This window comes from Gopherus evgoodei, unplaced genomic scaffold, assembly GCF_007399415.2.
Source record: "Gopherus evgoodei ecotype Sinaloan lineage unplaced genomic scaffold, rGopEvg1_v1.p scaffold_34_arrow_ctg1, whole genome shotgun sequence".
Lineage (NCBI taxonomy): Eukaryota > Metazoa > Chordata > Testudines > Testudinidae > Gopherus > Gopherus evgoodei.
The window spans coordinates 2,862,332-2,879,344 of record NW_022060016.1 but is presented as its reverse complement, the minus strand read 5'-3'; the positions used below and the strand labels follow the sequence as shown (position 1 = coordinate 2,879,344).

At 41.8% G+C, this 17,013-nt stretch overlaps 1 protein-coding gene across 3 annotated transcripts in view; it reads left to right on the top strand.

Annotated features, from left to right (window-relative positions):
- ARHGAP35 (Rho GTPase activating protein 35) overlaps positions 1 to 17,013 on the top strand; it is a 104,897-nt gene that overhangs the window by 80,367 nt on the left and 7,517 nt on the right. For all 3 annotated transcript variants that reach the window (XM_030544330.1, XM_030544332.1, XM_030544331.1), the window contains 2 exons: positions 9,809 to 9,886; positions 13,184 to 13,315. In XM_030544330.1, the coding sequence (XP_030400190.1) occupies positions 9,809 to 9,886; positions 13,184 to 13,315 (210 nt within the window). The remainder of the gene's footprint in view (positions 1 to 9,808; positions 9,887 to 13,183; positions 13,316 to 17,013) is intronic.

The window sequence follows — 17,013 nt, the reverse complement described above, 5'->3', positions numbered from 1 at the left end:
AACTAGATATCTGCAAATAGCTAGATCTTAATTCAGGTGACTTGCATTTTCAGTATAAGACTTTTAATGTTTTATAAAACCAACACTTTCAGAAAATAAACTAATGTAGAATATGGTGGTGAAATAACATTACAGGTTTGGATCTAATCGCAAAAACAAGGAAATCCCTTGAGACCACTAGCGTTAGTGTTTATGGTGATTACAACTTGCCAGGCAGGAAAGAATGAGGAGTGTGTGATTCCTCAAGTGATTGCCTATATGGATTCCACTCTTGGTGTGCATGAGCCTAAGACTGGATTATTTTGGCCAGCAGTGTATGTGCCAGTGCCCTTGATGACCTCATGCCCCACCACCCAAGGACATAAACTATGGAGAAAGTCCTTGTTTCCCTTTTATCACTCTTGAAAGAGTCCCTGCGGTTGTCTGGCTGCTTCTTTGCACACTGTGCTAGTGTTAGTTATTGGTATTGTTAATTAGTCAGTCTTAGTCTCTCTGCTCTTTGGCACAAAAAATCTTTAGTCAGTTTATAGTCTAAGCTCCCTGCCCATCCCGCGACCCCAACTATAGGGGCTGTAGCAATGCAAAAGTGAAATCCCTGGAGTTCAAACCCTGTACCTCAAATGAAACTGCAATCATGCTTAATGTCAGGCACTCCAGGTGCTTCTTTTTGTTCAGAAATATGACCTCTCCTAAGTAATGTTCTCTATGTCACTCCTTTTCTAAGTGGACTAAAAGCTAGGGGTTCATCTAAAATTGTTCCTCATAGAGCGCTTTTTGCTCTATTACAGAAACAGGAGAAATTTAAAATGACTACCGAGGGACAGATAATAGCCCACGTTTCCCTACGCACAGCACTGGATGCATCAGACACAGCAGTGTGTACTATGGCCACATCTGTGAAAGAACATCCTCCTAGCTTCAGTCCCCTGGGATTCCCAGGGAAGTCCAAACCACAACTGAGATCCTTCCCATTAAGGCTAATGAACTTAATTCCAAAATGGATCAGGTTCTCCATTTGCTGAAGGTACTACAAGAAAACTTTGCATTATTTGGGACTGTGCGATTCAGCCCTAAGAAGAAAGCCACTAAGACCACAGTGTTCCTTCTGCCTGTTACTGTCATCAGCCTCAGAAGATTTCGGAGGCACTGAGAGAAGCAGAGTTTCTTCCAACAGTAACTCTTCTGCCTCTTCACAGTCTGCTGCTTCTGCCAGGCAGCAGGTTTGATGCCAGTGTCAGAGCCTGACAGAACTTCTTGATCTTTCTTTCCACCCCTCTTTGGCTTTTTATTTTTGAGAAGCCTGGACTCTGATCACTTCAGACCAGTGTGTCTTGGAAATTGTCAATAAGGAGTATTCTCTCCAATTCCAGTCTCTTCCTACCCTCCTTCCCTGTCCCCTTTCAGGGATATCATGAGATACTGTTGAAAGAAACGGACGTCTATCTACAACGTGGATCTTTAGAGAAGGAGGTGCTATTAGAGTTCAGACGCAGCAGGGGTTTTTATACCCATTATTTTCTCATCCCAAAGAAGAAAGGGAGTTGTTGGCATCCCATTCTGGACCTTCAACATCTTGGCAAAATTCATCCATCGATTCAAGTTCAGGATGGTGACTTTGGTCTCCATAATTCCTTTGGTAGATTCTCAAGACTGGTTCATGGCCCTTGACCTTCAGCATGCCATTTTCATGTGTCCATTCGTCCAACCCACAGGAAATACTTCAGATTCCTGATAGAAACATCTCACTGCTGGTACAGGATCCTGCCCACTTTGGTCTTTCCACAGCATTGAAGGTATTTCGCCATGTGCTTGGCAGTTATGGCAGCTTGTTCAAGGAAGCATGGGAACCAGGTCTGTCTCAACTTCTGGCTGATCTGAGGAACGTCACGCTAGCAGGTGACCAACTTGATTCACATGATTGTAAGGCTCTTCAGTGAATTGGGTCTCAAAGTCAACAGTGAAAAATATATTTATTTCAACTCAGAACATAGTGTTTTACAGGAGCTGAGTTAGATTCCATGTCAGTGCACGTTTACCTTACATAAGAGAGGTTCCAAATGCTAGCGAATCTCATCAGCCAACTTCAGCCTCTCACAGACATCGTAAGAGCATGCCTTAGACTTCTGGACGAAAGGCCTTATGCACCTATGTGAAGTAGTTTGCTAGCTTTCACCTACATTCCTTACAAAGGTGGTTGAAATCAGTGTATCTATCCAGCAGGCACCACATGGGTATATGATGGTCACAGTCCTGCAAGAAGTCATCTCCTTGCGAAACTGATGGAAATATCCTCTTCTGGTGTGCAAGGGAGTACTCTTCTGTGCAGTTCTTCCAACCAAGATACTGGTGACAAATGCTTCCACTGAGGAATAGGGGGATGTGATCCTTCAGGAAGCTAGTCTGCACGTAAATGTCCTGGATCTCAGAGCCATCCACTTGGTATGCAAAATCATTTCAACCTTTACTCCAGGGATCCACAATCCAGGTGCTCACAGGCAACACCACAGCTGTGCATTATGTCCAGAGGCAGGGAGTTAGCCAGGTCACCAGCTCTCTGTCTGGAGACCATTCAGCTCTGAACTTGGTGTATTTATCATGCTGAAGGCACTGCATCTTCCAGGCTTTCAGACTCGCTAACAGATTATGTCAGCAGACAATTCCCAGACAACTCTTTGCTACTTTTACAGACAACCATAAGCGGCTGAGTAAGGACCCAGTGTTGCAGACCATCTTGGTTGGTTGGGCCTGCTCCATCCTTCGGGTGAGGGATGTGAGGATGTCTAGAGCACAGGGTGTGTCCCAACAGACTCTGTTGATTAAAACATCTGATCTTGTGCGAGTGGGGCACACACATGCCAGGAGTGGAGTCTATGTGGACAATGCATGTTGAAGAACCGTAGTTACTGTAAGGTAAGTAATAGTTCTTTTATCTTTATAGTGTTTTTACTGCTTTGTGGTGAATTTTAAACCTGGAAATTGTCAACCCCTGAAGCTACTCTAGCAATCTATTTCCAACTTCTCACAGGCCCTAGTTGGATTAGTTCAGTGTCATCGTAGGTCATTCTTTGTAGCTCTGAAAATTATTCAACAGGTGCATTTTGTCTTTTGTTCTCATTTATGTTGTTTCGTGCTGCTATATTTTTTCAGAACTAATTTAACTTGATTTTTCTCTCCAAAGCTGAATTAAGGGCTCTAGAGACCCTAAATGTCATGAACCTTGCCCTGATGCTATCCTATATATGCAGTATGTGTTTTCCCCCTCAAACTGTATTATGTATATAATTGTCCTCTCCGTGTTTTTTTTGCTCCTTTTCATGACTCTATGAACACATCTGTACTAGTGCTTCTTGTGTGGCACAACTCAGAAAATTGACTTTGCTATCATTTTTCTAGTCGCTAACTAATGTGCCTAATGCCTCCCTCCCCCCCCCCCCTTCAAGTGATGATCCGGAGAAGAGGTTCTGTCACAGGGATGCATTTCAGATATATAATAAGGCCTAAACATCTGGGAAGCCTTCCCTGATTGAGAAACCAGATTTATTTCCAGTTTTGTGGATTATTAAAGGCTTCTATCATATCTAAATGTCCTGCTAAAAAACCTAGATTGTCATGGACGGTTATTGCCATGGATGTCTCAACATTTATGAAGGTCTCCAGTGAGTCATTTGATTCTTGGTAGCTAGTGTATTGTATGTGAATCTTACTTTCTGGTTTTAGAAATGTCAGCTGGAAGAATGAAGTGCTTTAGAGAGGCAAGGTATATTTGCATGTTTTTTTCATAATTCTTTTCTGAAACAGATTAAGGTTCTACCTTCATTAACTTTTCCCACCACTTGTTTCTAAGATTTGGCTCATGTTAATAAAGGTTTTTTATTGAGAATAAACAAATCTATTTGGAAAGTCCAACCAGCTTTTTTCTTTGGATTCTAATTAATTAGCTGGGCCTCTGATTAAGGACTATGTTGAAAATAACTGCTGTCTTTCTCCTCTTGTTCTTGCTAATGGGGATGCCACTTAGGCAATGTTAAAGTCCTTTCTACTGGAGGACTCTCAGCAGCCAGTTTTTGGTTGGTGTAACCACACAAGATATTCCAGGGTAGCCACACTGGGCTCATTATATATCTTTGTCAGATGTTACTGCTGAGAATCTGACAGCAAGAGTGAGAAACTCTCAGCTCTTCCTACTTAGTATCTTTCAGGATGTTGGTCATTTTGTGTTCTCACCTTATTTCCATTATCCGTGAACTTTCTTACAGCTATTGACAAAAACTAGTGGGGAGCAAGCATACAAGTGAGGTTATACATGAATTGTATTGTTGAAAACACTGCAGCAGGTATCTTTTAATCTTGTCATTCACTGCCTCGACTAGATTTTAACCAGTGAAAGTCATGTGTTGACACTTACATGAATTACCAGATGTAACCAGTTGGTGCTGCTGGAGCATAGCTTGGGCACTGTTAAGAGCAATAAGGTGGGTCACGCAGAGACTGATGGTTGAGAAGACGACAAGAGCAGAAGGCAGGTAGCATTAGAAACCTCTGATGAACATAGACCCTGTAATGAGCATGACCCTTATATAAATTATGTTGGTTATGGTACTGTTCTACCTTTTCTGGTGAACTCCCTTTAAAAAACTTTATCTTTTTATCATAGAAACCCCATGGTGGATTTGTATCCCCATTATTCAGATACCCATTCATTCTGTTTCATTTCAAAATGAATGGATTGATCCTCTCCTCATGCAGTGGATACATACATATCTTGGGAAATCTATTGCCTTTGTATGCACAGGTTATCTTGATTTTTCACAAAATTCGTGTCCATATGTCTGAGGATAAATCTGACTGCTTTTTTGCACATTTAGGTTCCAGTAACTCTCTCAAATGCAAGCCCTGTCTTACACTGCTGTAGTGCAGCTACTTGGGAGATTTGTATGGATATGGTGCAGTAATTCCTTCTGTGCTGGGGCTCCCAAAATTGCCAAAACCGATGGAGCTGGACCATGTTAGCAGTGGTGTAGACAGGGCTTTGTGCTTTAAAGTCAAGTTACTCCTTGCAGCTTCTTCCCAGGTTTTATTTCTATTTATATGAAATTAATGGTTAATATCAATAATTCAGTTCAGATCAAATGATGTTTAGCCTGCCTTGATGCTACATATTTGCAATGTCTATGTGGCTAGTGTAAAACAGGATTTCGTAAAATAAACATAGAAGTGGATTGCAGGAAATATTAAGTCAGTTAATAAATACTGATGAGACAGGGTGGGTGAGGTCATATCTTTTATTGGACCAACTTCTTTTGGTGAGAGAGAAGCTTTTGAGCTTACCCAGAGCTTTTCTTCATGTACTCATGCCATATCGAGGTACAGGTAGAACAGATTGGATTTATGGCTTATGCTAAACAAAGTCTTTATTGAGTCCATGGCTTTTAGTATCTAGCAAAGTTATGAATATAAACTCCCAGGCTCATCTTTTGCAGGTGTCGTGCAGGTTTCCGTTGAGGCTGAGGACTGATGTCAGATATAGAGTGATCGCTTTGTCAGAAGTGTTCACCCACAAATAATAGGGTGTTTTTATCTTCTATTAATTTTTTTCATGAGAGTTAATCAAGAGTGTAGTAGCGGTGGAGGTATGGATACAGGTTTTACATGTGCTGTTTTGGCAAGGTCTGGTGCTGCTTTGAGTTGGTGGGTCCTGATCTCTGGGGCGTTTGCTTCTGGTAGCGAGCTTGGAGAGCATGGAGGGTTGTTTGAAAACCAGAAGAGTCCTTATCCTCAAAGGAAACCCACATAATACCTTCAAAAGATGATCCTGTGAGCTTAAATTCATGACTTGGCTAGATACTAAAAATCATGGACTGAATAGAGACACTGAATGTATTGCTTATTACAACAATCTATAACTGCGCGCGCACACACTTTTTCCCCTCCTTTGGCTGGGAGTTAATGTTAATGGGTCACTTCACCTTGAATGGTAACTTGAAATATGTTAACTGCTTATGCGAAACCATCTGTTCTGCTTTATATTTAGCTGTGACAATGAGACTGACTCTATACTAGAAGCATGACATCAGTGGAAACGCTGGTGAAAACGCTCCGCCTGCGGGAGAGAACTCTTCCATCGGCATCATAAATCCACCTCCACAAGAGGCGGTAGTTATGTCAGCATGATAGAGCTGTCCGTACTGGTGCTGAAGTTGGTGTGACTTATTCACACCCCTGAATGACACACACTATTCTTGCATGGTGTCAAGTATCAGGAGGTAGCAGTGTTAGTCTATATCCACAAAAACAACAAGAAGTCCAATGGCCACCGGACTCCTTGTTGTTTTTATAAATTGTTCTGAGGTAAGTGGGAGTGTAGTGTAGACCTGGCCTGAGTATATTTCCCAGACCTGAGGAAAAGCTCCATGTAAGCTCCAAGCTTCTCTCTCTAACAGAAGTTGGTCCAATAAAAGATATTGCCTCACGCACCTTATCTCTCTAATATCTTGGGACCAACATGGCTACACCAGTGCATACTTTAAATATGCACTGGTTGCTCCGTCATGAAAGGGGATGGTTTGAATTTACAGGTTATGTTTGGTTCAATTTTTCATTATATGTGTTGTCAGCATTATGCCTTTCGTTTAAGCTACTGATAATTAATTTGTCATTTACTCTGATTAGCGGCTATGGTGGACGGTCATTAAGAGAAGGAGTTACTCATCTTACTTTGTGCTGAGTGGTAATGTTCTGTCAGAAAAAATTAATTGGGGAACAATTGTGGAGCCATTTGCAGTCTTTGCAGTCCCATAGTGTCTATTCCCTTTCCATCTACATGTCTGAGCAACGAGTCAGAAAAAAAGAAAGAGAAAGATATTGCCAGAATGTCTGTGACTCTGATGTTCCTTTTGCTGCATGCATTCATTGCTTAGTATTTCTGTAAGGTTCAACAGTGCCAGTGTTATTTAAGGGAAGAATGATGCTGGCTTTGTTATGTGTGAGTTTGGTGTGACAGAAATGATTGAGGTCAGATTTGCTAACAAGAGTTAGGGAGCACGTAGTTTTTTAATGACCATACTAGGCTTTTAAACAGCTCTTTATATTTCCACTGTTTTATTTTTGCAGTTTGCACATACCTGCTTTGATTTCTCTGTGACTGTCCCATTTTATATGAAAATGGAACTAGCACTGGGGTCTCTGACTAGGCTGCCTCTTTTTTGGGAACATGGTGCTGTAACAGTAACGGTTCACCGTGGGCTGGGGGTTGTAACAAAACACGAGAAGCAGAGCACAATAATCTTTGGGGAAAGTGCAACTCCTGGGAACACTTAATATGAACAATATTTTATAGCTCGGCAAAGGCCAGAAACAAATCTTGAGAACTAGTTACTGTCAATTTTAAGTCACCTTTGGACAGTTTGGGTATGTCCATCAGGAATGAGTCAAACTGAGGGTATGTCTACACTACCGTGGGATCGATGCTCCAGTGATTGATGCACATGGGGTTGATTTTAGTAGATCTAGTGAAGACCCACTAAATTGGCGGCAGAGCACTCTCCAATCGACCCTGGTACTCCACCAGGAATGAGAGGAGTAAAGTAAGACTCTCCTGTCGACCTGGCCTGCTGTCGATTCCATAATAAGTAGACCTAAGCTACCTGGACTCCAACTACGTTATTCACATAGCTGGAGTTGCGTGACTTAAGTTGATGTACCATGGTAGTGTAGACATAGCCTGAGACAAGGGTGAGCAAGGACCAGAAAGGCAGAGCTTCAGATTAAAGGCAAAGAGATGGGGCTCTCTTTTCTTGCTCTATGTGTACATTAAACAGGTACTTGCCTTAATAAGCCCCATTGTCTAATGGCAAGCTTGTTTTGAATTTGGGCTGCAGGGAGACAAATGGTGGCAGCAGCTCCTGTTTTTCTTTCCAAGTGCACAGACACTGATTCTTTTGTGTCTAGCCCTGAATTTTATGATCCTCTGGGTTGGTCCATTAACCCAGTTTTTTCTTCTGATGAGATGAGTTTCTTTCTGTGAAATGAGACCCTGATACAGACCACTTCTTTAGCAATTAAAAGCTTTTAACCTGTACAGTTGATGACCTATATATTGAATAAATCCTTTGCACTTCAGACTCAAATACCATTAATGCACTGTGTCAGAGGGGTAGCTGTGTTAATCTGGACCTGTAAAAACAGCAGAGTCCTGTGGCACCTTATAGACTAACACACGTATTGGAGCATGAGCTTTCGTGGGTGAATACCCACTTTGTTGGATGCATGTAGTGGAAATTTCCAGAGGCAGGTATATATATGCAAGCAAGAATCAGGCTGGAGATAACGAGGTTAGTTCAATCAGGGAGGATGAGGCCCTCTTCTAGCAGCTGAGGTGTGAACACCAAGGGAGGAGAAACTGCTTTTGTAGTTGGCTGGCCATTCACAGTCTTTGTTTAATCCTGAGCTGATGGTGTCAAATTTGCAGATGAACTGAAGCTCAGCAGTTTCTCTTTGAAGTCTGGTCCTGAAGTTTTTTGCTTCAGGATGGCGACCTTTAAATCTGCTATTGTGTGTCCAGGGAGATTGAAGTGTTCTCCTACAGGTTTTTGTATATTGCCATTCCTGATATCTGATTTGTGTCCATTTATCCTTTTATGTACTGTGTATCATAAGACAGGTTCTCTGCTTTTATCTCACTGAACGTGGGCTTCTCAGAAAGCATCAATTAAAATGATGGCTAAATTGAGACATTTGTTCTCCCTGCTTATAGATTCACTGCAAGAGTTGCATATCCTAGTTGCCTTGCAAGTGATCATGATCACCCTTACCCTCTTGTGTCCAATCGCTTCTGTATATGCTATGGTTACTGCAACAGAGCTGCATGAGCTGCTGTATGTACAGGCATTTGTCCTTGAGATAGTAATAAGCAAAGGTAGCTTCTTCCTTTAGCCAGATTCCAAATACCCATGGACATCAGGAGTCACTTGCCTTATTTCTTCCATCTGTTGCACAGATGTGTGGAAAACAGAAGCACCTTTTAAAATCTAATTTTATGCCCCAAGAAGTTATTTAGTGAAACAGTATTATTTGTTCAGTATATTAATTTAGCAGGTTAACTTCCTGTAGAAGTTTTTTTGCAGTTGCCACAATGTTTATTTTAGGTAAGAACCAGTATTGTCCTCTGCTTAGAGCAGAGGGGAGTCAGAGACCCCAGATTCTAAACCTGATTCTGCCACTGGCTTGCAGTGTGACCTCTGTGTTTCTTTCCCCATCTATAAAATGGTGACTCAGGCCATGTCTATGCTAGTGGCGCGGTGACACCACCATAACTATGTCACTACAGCACTGTACTGTAGACATTTCCTACAGCAAGAGAAGGATTTTTTTTTCTGTTGCTGTAGGTAATCTAGCTCTTTGGCACCTACACTGCGGGTTAGGTTGGTTTAGCTGCATGCTCAGAGGTGTGAACTTCTCACATCCCTGAGTGCTGTAACTGTGCTGACCCAACTTTTAAGTGTAGACTAGACCTAATTATATTTCCCTCTCAGTATATACTTAACTACTGTTTGTTTATAAGTACCCTGAAATCTTCTGAGGAAAACTGGTAGAGAAGCTCAAGTCTTTTTTTTTTTCCCTCTGGGTATTTTTGCAAAGTATATTGCTTGTTCTAAGGAATAAAAGTTGTGCACCACTTTCCAGTTCTTGTGACATGGGAGACTTTGCACTGATTCATTTTTTTTCTCCTTGTAGACAGAGAATTCTGTTCCATCCAGATAACACTTCCACAAAGTTGCACTGACTTCTTGTGTCCTTCTTGTTTCACTAGGGTTGAGTACTGAAGGCATCTATCGTGTGAGTGGAAACAAGTCTGAAATGGAGAGTCTGCAGAGACAGTTTGATCAAGGTAATGTCCGTTCCTATTGGGCAAAGGGGTTAGGATGTGGCAGTAGCATAGGAAATAATTTTTTTAATTTACTTAGGATCGTCTAGTCTTATCCAGATCAAAGTGATGTGTTTTTGTACAATCTGTTTTGATTCCAGGTCCGGGCCTCTGTAATCACCTTTTAAGCTATTACTGGTATTCAGACTGAAAGCTGAGATGTCTGAATGTGACCATGAGATTAGTTATAGTGGGCACAGCTTTCTTTAATATTTGTTCATTGACTGATTGAGAATTTGCTCTAATTTCTCAAACCTGACCAATCAGGTTGTGATAATGAGCCAAATTATCAGCCAGAACTGCTGTAACTGTTATCCTGTGTTGGTACTCTGTTCTTCACAAAATATTTAGGCTGTGTCTGCTCTGTTGAAATAGTCAGGATCCTATGTGTGCTGTGCTTCCTCATCTGTAGACCTTGCAACACAATCCACCCCTTAAAGCAGACTTATGCTCTAGAATTAAAGGGATGGTGGTACTCTAGAATACAAGGGCTCGAGATTGTATCCCTAGCCCCTGTTTGCCAGAAGCTGGGAATGGGCGACGGGATGGATCATTTGATGATCATCTGTTCTGTTCATTCCCTCTGAAGTACCTGCAAGATTTTATTTTCTGGCTTTGCAAACTGCCCTCAGGCCTTGTCTAGTCTACAGGTAAAAGGTGTATTTTAAATTGTCAGCTAACATGATTTGAAATACTGTTTTGTACCCAGTCTAGAAATCGTTTTAATGCTAACACCCTAGAGTTAATTAGGTACCAGCTGACATGGTTTTAAAGGTTGTGGCAAGTGATCTCAAACTCTAATAATTAATTTAGTTTTAAAAACACTTTCATAGAGTACAATGTGGAACTGGAATAACCAATCTGTTTTAATTCACACCCTGATTTATTTTGACTTGAGTCTGTGGGTGCACACTTCTTTTGGATTTATCAAAATAGAACATTCTTACTCTGAAATACGTGTGTCCACATGCAGATTTGCACCAAAATAGATGAGGGTGTGAGTTAAAACAGACTGATATTTTGGTTCCTGGTTGTGTAATAAACCTATAATATAGACAAGACCTCAGAGGCGTGAGCTGCTCCATTATCTTAATAGGGGTTAACTCTGAAACACAAAACAAAATAATTTTAAACTACAGTTTCACTGCTTGAGGCTGATAATTTTAGTAGAAACATCCAGCTGTTGTGTTTAGTCCAGAATCCCAAACTGCATCCCATGTCTTCCCACATGCCAGAAGTCCCACCTGTTGTTTACCCAACTCCCATCGGTCCCAGACACCTATTGCAATCCAATTTTATATTGTCAGTGCACAGATTTTCAGCACATTCAAAACTTAAACTGTTGATACAAAATAAAATAAATTTATAATCAAAACAAATACCATGGTGACTAGCATATTGATTGTTGTTTGTGTTCGTATTTAATTGAATGTCCATGTTTAAATTTAGATGAGGGTGCCAAAGTACCGCACAGACATTAAGTCCTTGAATATAACCATATTTAATTATGGTGTTGTGCCCTTTGCACCGTGTAAGGTAGCCTGTTATAAGGCTTCTAGATTCCTAGGCTAAAGCATGATTCCTTAAAGGATTCGCACAACTTAAGAACTGGACAGGTTAGAAAATGAGTTAAATTAGTTTAAGGTACCATGAGCCAAGCTTCTGCCCCCTCCCTTTTGTTTTGTTTTTTTTTAATTATTTCATTTTCTCTCTTCTGTTGCTATGTGGAAAATCCACAGATAGTGGGAAACTAACTGCAGGGGAAACAGTGAAACTGAATAGAAGCAATGTGCTGTCAAATGCGCAAAGTAAGCAAAGTGAAAACACAATGAGAAATATCTTTTCTCTAATCTTTCAACTATAGTGATCATGGGTATTACTTGGAACAATTGTAGGGGAAAGGTTATCAGTAATGAGAGTTTTAAGTTAGCTGTGGACCTTCAAACAGAGCAAGTCTTTTCTGATGACACAAGTGAGATGAAAACATATTATAACATGTTTGGGTGACAACCAAATTTAACTGCAGTTATTTTTGTAGAACTGATATTCGTGACCTTGCAATTCCTGCCTTGATTTTTAAATTCCTGGCATCACAATATGTACCATAACGCTTGCAAATAGGATTTTCTGGCTCTGGGACATCAAAAGCTTGTGCATTTGGCAGTTTTTATGGTTTGTCTTTGTTGCTACTGGCCTCTGTAGACCATTTTATCTGACACTTTCCCTTTACCCTTAGGTAAGTCTCTCCCTTTCCTTCCACACTCTTCTGTGAGTGGTTCAGTTGTTCGTAATTAATGTATTCACGTGAGGTTTTGCCACTTTGTGTAGGAGTTCTTGTTTGACATGTTCCTTCAATAAAGTGTTTAAGAGATTTATTTAGTGCAGATAAATGAAACTACTAATTCCTGTGTACCAGTGTTTAGGACTTACAAAAACACTGGAAGTTTAATGTTTTGTTCTTCCAGGGCCCTCGCTGACCACTGGGATTTTGATTATTTCCTGGCTGGGAACGTTGTCTGAAAAAGCAAATTTAGGTCTTTAAATATGATAAAGTGACTTAAAACTGAATAAATGTAACTCTGGTCATATGAAAAGTGTAGGGATTCAAACTAGCTTTACAATGATGTCTACTATAGGGTGACATGATAGAGCAAAATTCTCATAATATCACTTTATATGATTTTTAACATTTTAAAGGTGCCTACAGACATTAACTGCAGTGATGCCGCATTTCAGTTTTTTCATCAGTAGCTGCTTTGGGGGAGGGATCTGTAAGAAGATTGTAAATACTTTTCTGCTAATTTATCTAATTGTGGGCAGCTTTGAAAAATAGGACAAGGCAGGAATATTAGTAATCTCATTAGCCAGATCCAAAAGATTCATGGCAGGCAGTATTACCTACTGGGTAGGGTAAGAATGGAAGTCAGGACTCCTTTATCCCTTTTCTGGACCTGTCAAATTAATTGCCCCCCTCAGAGTTTCTGTTTAGCTATCAGTCAATTGGGGGTCATCTTACAGGATTGGAGTTTCTCATAAGACCAGGGGATGGTTATTCTGTGTTCTGTGCAAGACAAGTTTTTTAGCTGTTTGTCACATAGGCCCTCTACATTCAGCACTTTCTCTAAGTCTCATTTGTAGCCTGCCAAGTGATTTCTATCTCTTCCCTGTCAGGATCTCATGCGTGTCATTTGCTTCACCGCAGCAGCTGCATGTCTTGTCTTGTGTTTGGTGAGATTTAACTGTTAAATGCTTTCATTGTAGATCACAATCTAGACCTGGCAGAGAAGGACTTTACAGTGAATACTGTGGCTGGTGCCATGAAAAGCTTCTTCTCAGAATTGCCCGATCCCCTGGTACCGTACAATATGCAGATTGAACTGGTGGAGGCCCACAGTGAGTATGCACAAGGCAGTGGGTGACACCATTGTTTCAGAGCATAAAGAATCCAAATTCTTCCGTCCATCTGGCATTGTAGGAAACTGCTTTCTCCTGTCTGAAATACATCAACATAGTGGCAGAGCACATTGTGCTGGCAGTGTGTTGGCGTTAATTGCAGATTTCCTAGCTTTAATTGACTTAGTCCGTATTGTGTGTTGTCATCATGACAACAGTAATAACCATCTCCACTTGTAGAGCGTAGAGCAAGAACTGAGCTGAGACATTTGGGGTGCTTTCCTAATCATACCGCTCTACCCTCTGCCTATAACATCACGTTCTTTAGGACGTGGATTGCGAAACACAAATGCAAGACTTGGGCACATCTGGAAATTTGCTTGTTCCAATGTATTGCACTGGGATGCAATGGGTCCTGAAGTCAGCATTGTTTGGGCAGGTATAAATCCAAAATTGCAGCCAGTTTCCTTGGACCTCAGTGGGGTGAATCCTTATTCTCTTGGTTTGCTAATGTAGCTGGAGTTTAGCCCCTGCACAAGTTTTTCCTTCCCTTTTTTATTTCTTTTTGTAGCTGCTCGGTGGGGGCATTGACCCCCTGCTTTCACATGCCAAAAAGGCAGCTGTTACCTTTTAGGGCTGAGCAAGGCTTTCAGTCTAGCTGCTCGGTCAGTACACGATCTCTATCAGCAGGCAAGCCCTGATCTATCCAAAGTAGTCTTCTCACAGCAGAACCTACCCTGCCACAATGAATATGTTATAGTGGGTGGTCTCTCCTTATGTGCCTGGCCTGCAACCCAGTCCAGTGACTTTATCTGGTTCTAGTTGCCCTGTGTGAGCTGGGTCCAATGAGACACTCCTAAAGAATGGTTCTTGACAGTCAGTTGGGTCTCTAGAGCATGTTGCTGTTTGCCACAAATAGAGGGAGACGGTGTAATACGCAGCACTGCCTGTTAATGTCTCAATGTTCCATAGATAGCTTTTCTCCTTGGATCAGCTGGAGTTTGTAAATGCTTTCAGTGCTGAGCTTGGGCTTCCAGAGACTAGCTGACAGTCCAGTGGGCTGAAAGTTTCCGAGAATGAGTTAATGTCGGGGAGGAGAACTCCATCCCCAGTGATTTGAGGGCATCTAATGCTAGCAGTGAACACCATGCTGAGGAAAGGATAAAAGACCCAGTGAGTCTGTCCTCCTTCAGTACACTTCTTTTCCTCCTCCCCTATCCTTAAGATAAAGCTATGAGGGGCTCTTAACATGACCAGTGCCCTTAGAGAAAGAGCCTTTGGAATAATGCATATTAATTGGGCTAGGAAGGCTATAGATTCAGCTAGAAAAATGGATCTCTCCTGGCAGTTATGTGGGGCTCACAGCCTGCTGGAAGCAAATAGGTTTGTTAGTGATAGCCTTGCCATGGCGCCATCTGGAGGTGTAAAAGATAAAGGCATGCTAAAAATTCCATTGTGTGAGAAAACTGCTGACACTGCATCTTTTGCCTTTTTTTTTTTTTTTGACTTAAGAAATCTTGGCAAGAAAAATCAAGTCATTCTAGTGTAGCAGCCTTTCTAAAACACGCATATCATCCCAGTGATTCTGCTGTGAAGACAGCACATTAAAACAGCAAGAGCCTGGGGTGGATTTAATTTCCCTTTTCATTAAGTGTCCTCCTTATTGCTACCCCTTGTGCGGATATTCACAGCATCTTTAAGTGTGGTAGAGGCACAGCCCTGCACACTTTAACTTGTGGGTACATCTACTCAGGGGCTAAGCAGAGCGATGAAATGAGGTACGCAAGACAAACGTACACATATAAGCAGGAATTTAGATATACAATTCATTGGAGGGGAAAATGCAAATAAAATATTACGGCTGAGTTACCTTGGGCTTGATGGGGGAGACCAGGGAACACCACTGTAAGTTGACAGTTCAGTGTAGTGGAAGATCATATATTCCTTCCATTTAATTCTTTTTGAAAGAAAGTTTTTCAGTGATGGCTGATGGGTTGGAGAGACTTCTCCAGATCACCAAGAGCTTGTGCACATGCAGAGTAGCACTGGTTTTAGAGGTGTGATTCTAAAGTGATTCAGTTAGTTAAACTGGTGCAAAAGGTGTGGACGTGTATTTCAGTTTAAGCCTCTCTTCACCAACCTTTGCTCCCAAGGATCAGTTCTTTCCCTCTGCCAGCCTAATGCTCAGCCACTGCCCATTATGGTTTCATTGGTTTTCAACCAACCTACTTTCCAGTAGTGGTTCCCAGTCCCACATAGGTTGGCTGGGTTGGAATCATATGCTAGAGATCCGGGACAGTTCCTGGCAGTGAGGAGCACAACTTACTCCTGTCTAGAGTCCTCCCTGTCTCTTTGTTGCAGGGATTATTAGTACTAGTGCCCCTAACCCTCCCTTAAAGCCAACCAGTACCTAGGTAAGCCATCCATCTGGGAACTAACCAGGTTCAAAGAGTTAGGCCACATCATCTGGCTCGTTGTTAGGTGCCTCTGCTCTTCAGCACCAGAGCAGGATCTTCTGAAACAGGTGGAAAAGACGATTTGTAGCAGCAATGGGTTATTGCTCGTTTCTGAAACTTCAGGATTGTAGAGGATGAGGTTATACCTAGAGTGGGATAAATGTGGGTCATCTTCCTGTAAATCTTCTCTTCCCCTTGATTGTGTTGTGTAATGGCCAGGGGTGTATAAGGGGAGGAAGACTCATAGATTTTAGGACTGGAAGGGACCTCGAGAGGTCATCGGGTCCAGTCCCCTGCCCTCATGGCAGGACCAAATAATGTCTAGACCATCCCTGATAGACATTTATCTAACCTACTCTTAAATATCTCCAGTGATGTATATTCCACAACCTCCCTAAGCAATTTATTCCAGTGAATTTATTCCCCTTTATTCTGGAAAACTGCATGTACATTATGGATGATAGAATATGGTGGAGGTACCAATCTCCACTCTGTCCTTGAAAGAGAGAGAGAGCGCGCTGGAGACCTGTTCAGGATGCTCAAGAGCTGGATAGGGAAGTATATAGTACCAGTGCTGCTTCATAACTTTCCCTCCCCACCTCAGAATGAGGACCTAGAGCCAGTAGGGTACAAGGCCAGATCTTGATGCCTTCAAAAGTTGGAGATCATTGCCTGTGTTGTCAGCCTCCAGGCTCATTCCAGTTTGCAGCACCCTCCCCTCCCTACTGGCCTCTCTTGGCATGTCTAAGTTAGACACCCAGAGCTGTAGCAACCTTCTCTATCAATCTATGGTCTGAAGTGCAGGAGGAGACTTACACAGGTGTAACAAGGAATTTCCTCCTTATGTGTGCTGGAGATCAAAAATACCAGCCTCAAGCTTTCATCCCTCTTCATCCAGTTTTGAGATGCGTCTTATCTGAGTGTGCCCACTGTTTCTTTGATAATGTTTTACTCAAAGGTACGTACACAGCTCTATTTTACTGCTTTTCTAGGCCATGTGCTGGATGAAAAAGGAAGATACAAATGTGGTAATTATGTTTCCTGAAGGCAATACAGCAGTACACCAAGGATGATGTGTTCTTTGTAGGGGAGACTTATTAATTGAGCTATGAATCTGCTCCCTCACTGTTGCGCCGTGGAGGTCATGCAACCAAGTAGGATGTAGCACTTCTCCGTATGCAGTGATGTGCGTTTAAAGGGTGAATCTATCCTACACCACCTGTGGCACAACAATTAAGTGCA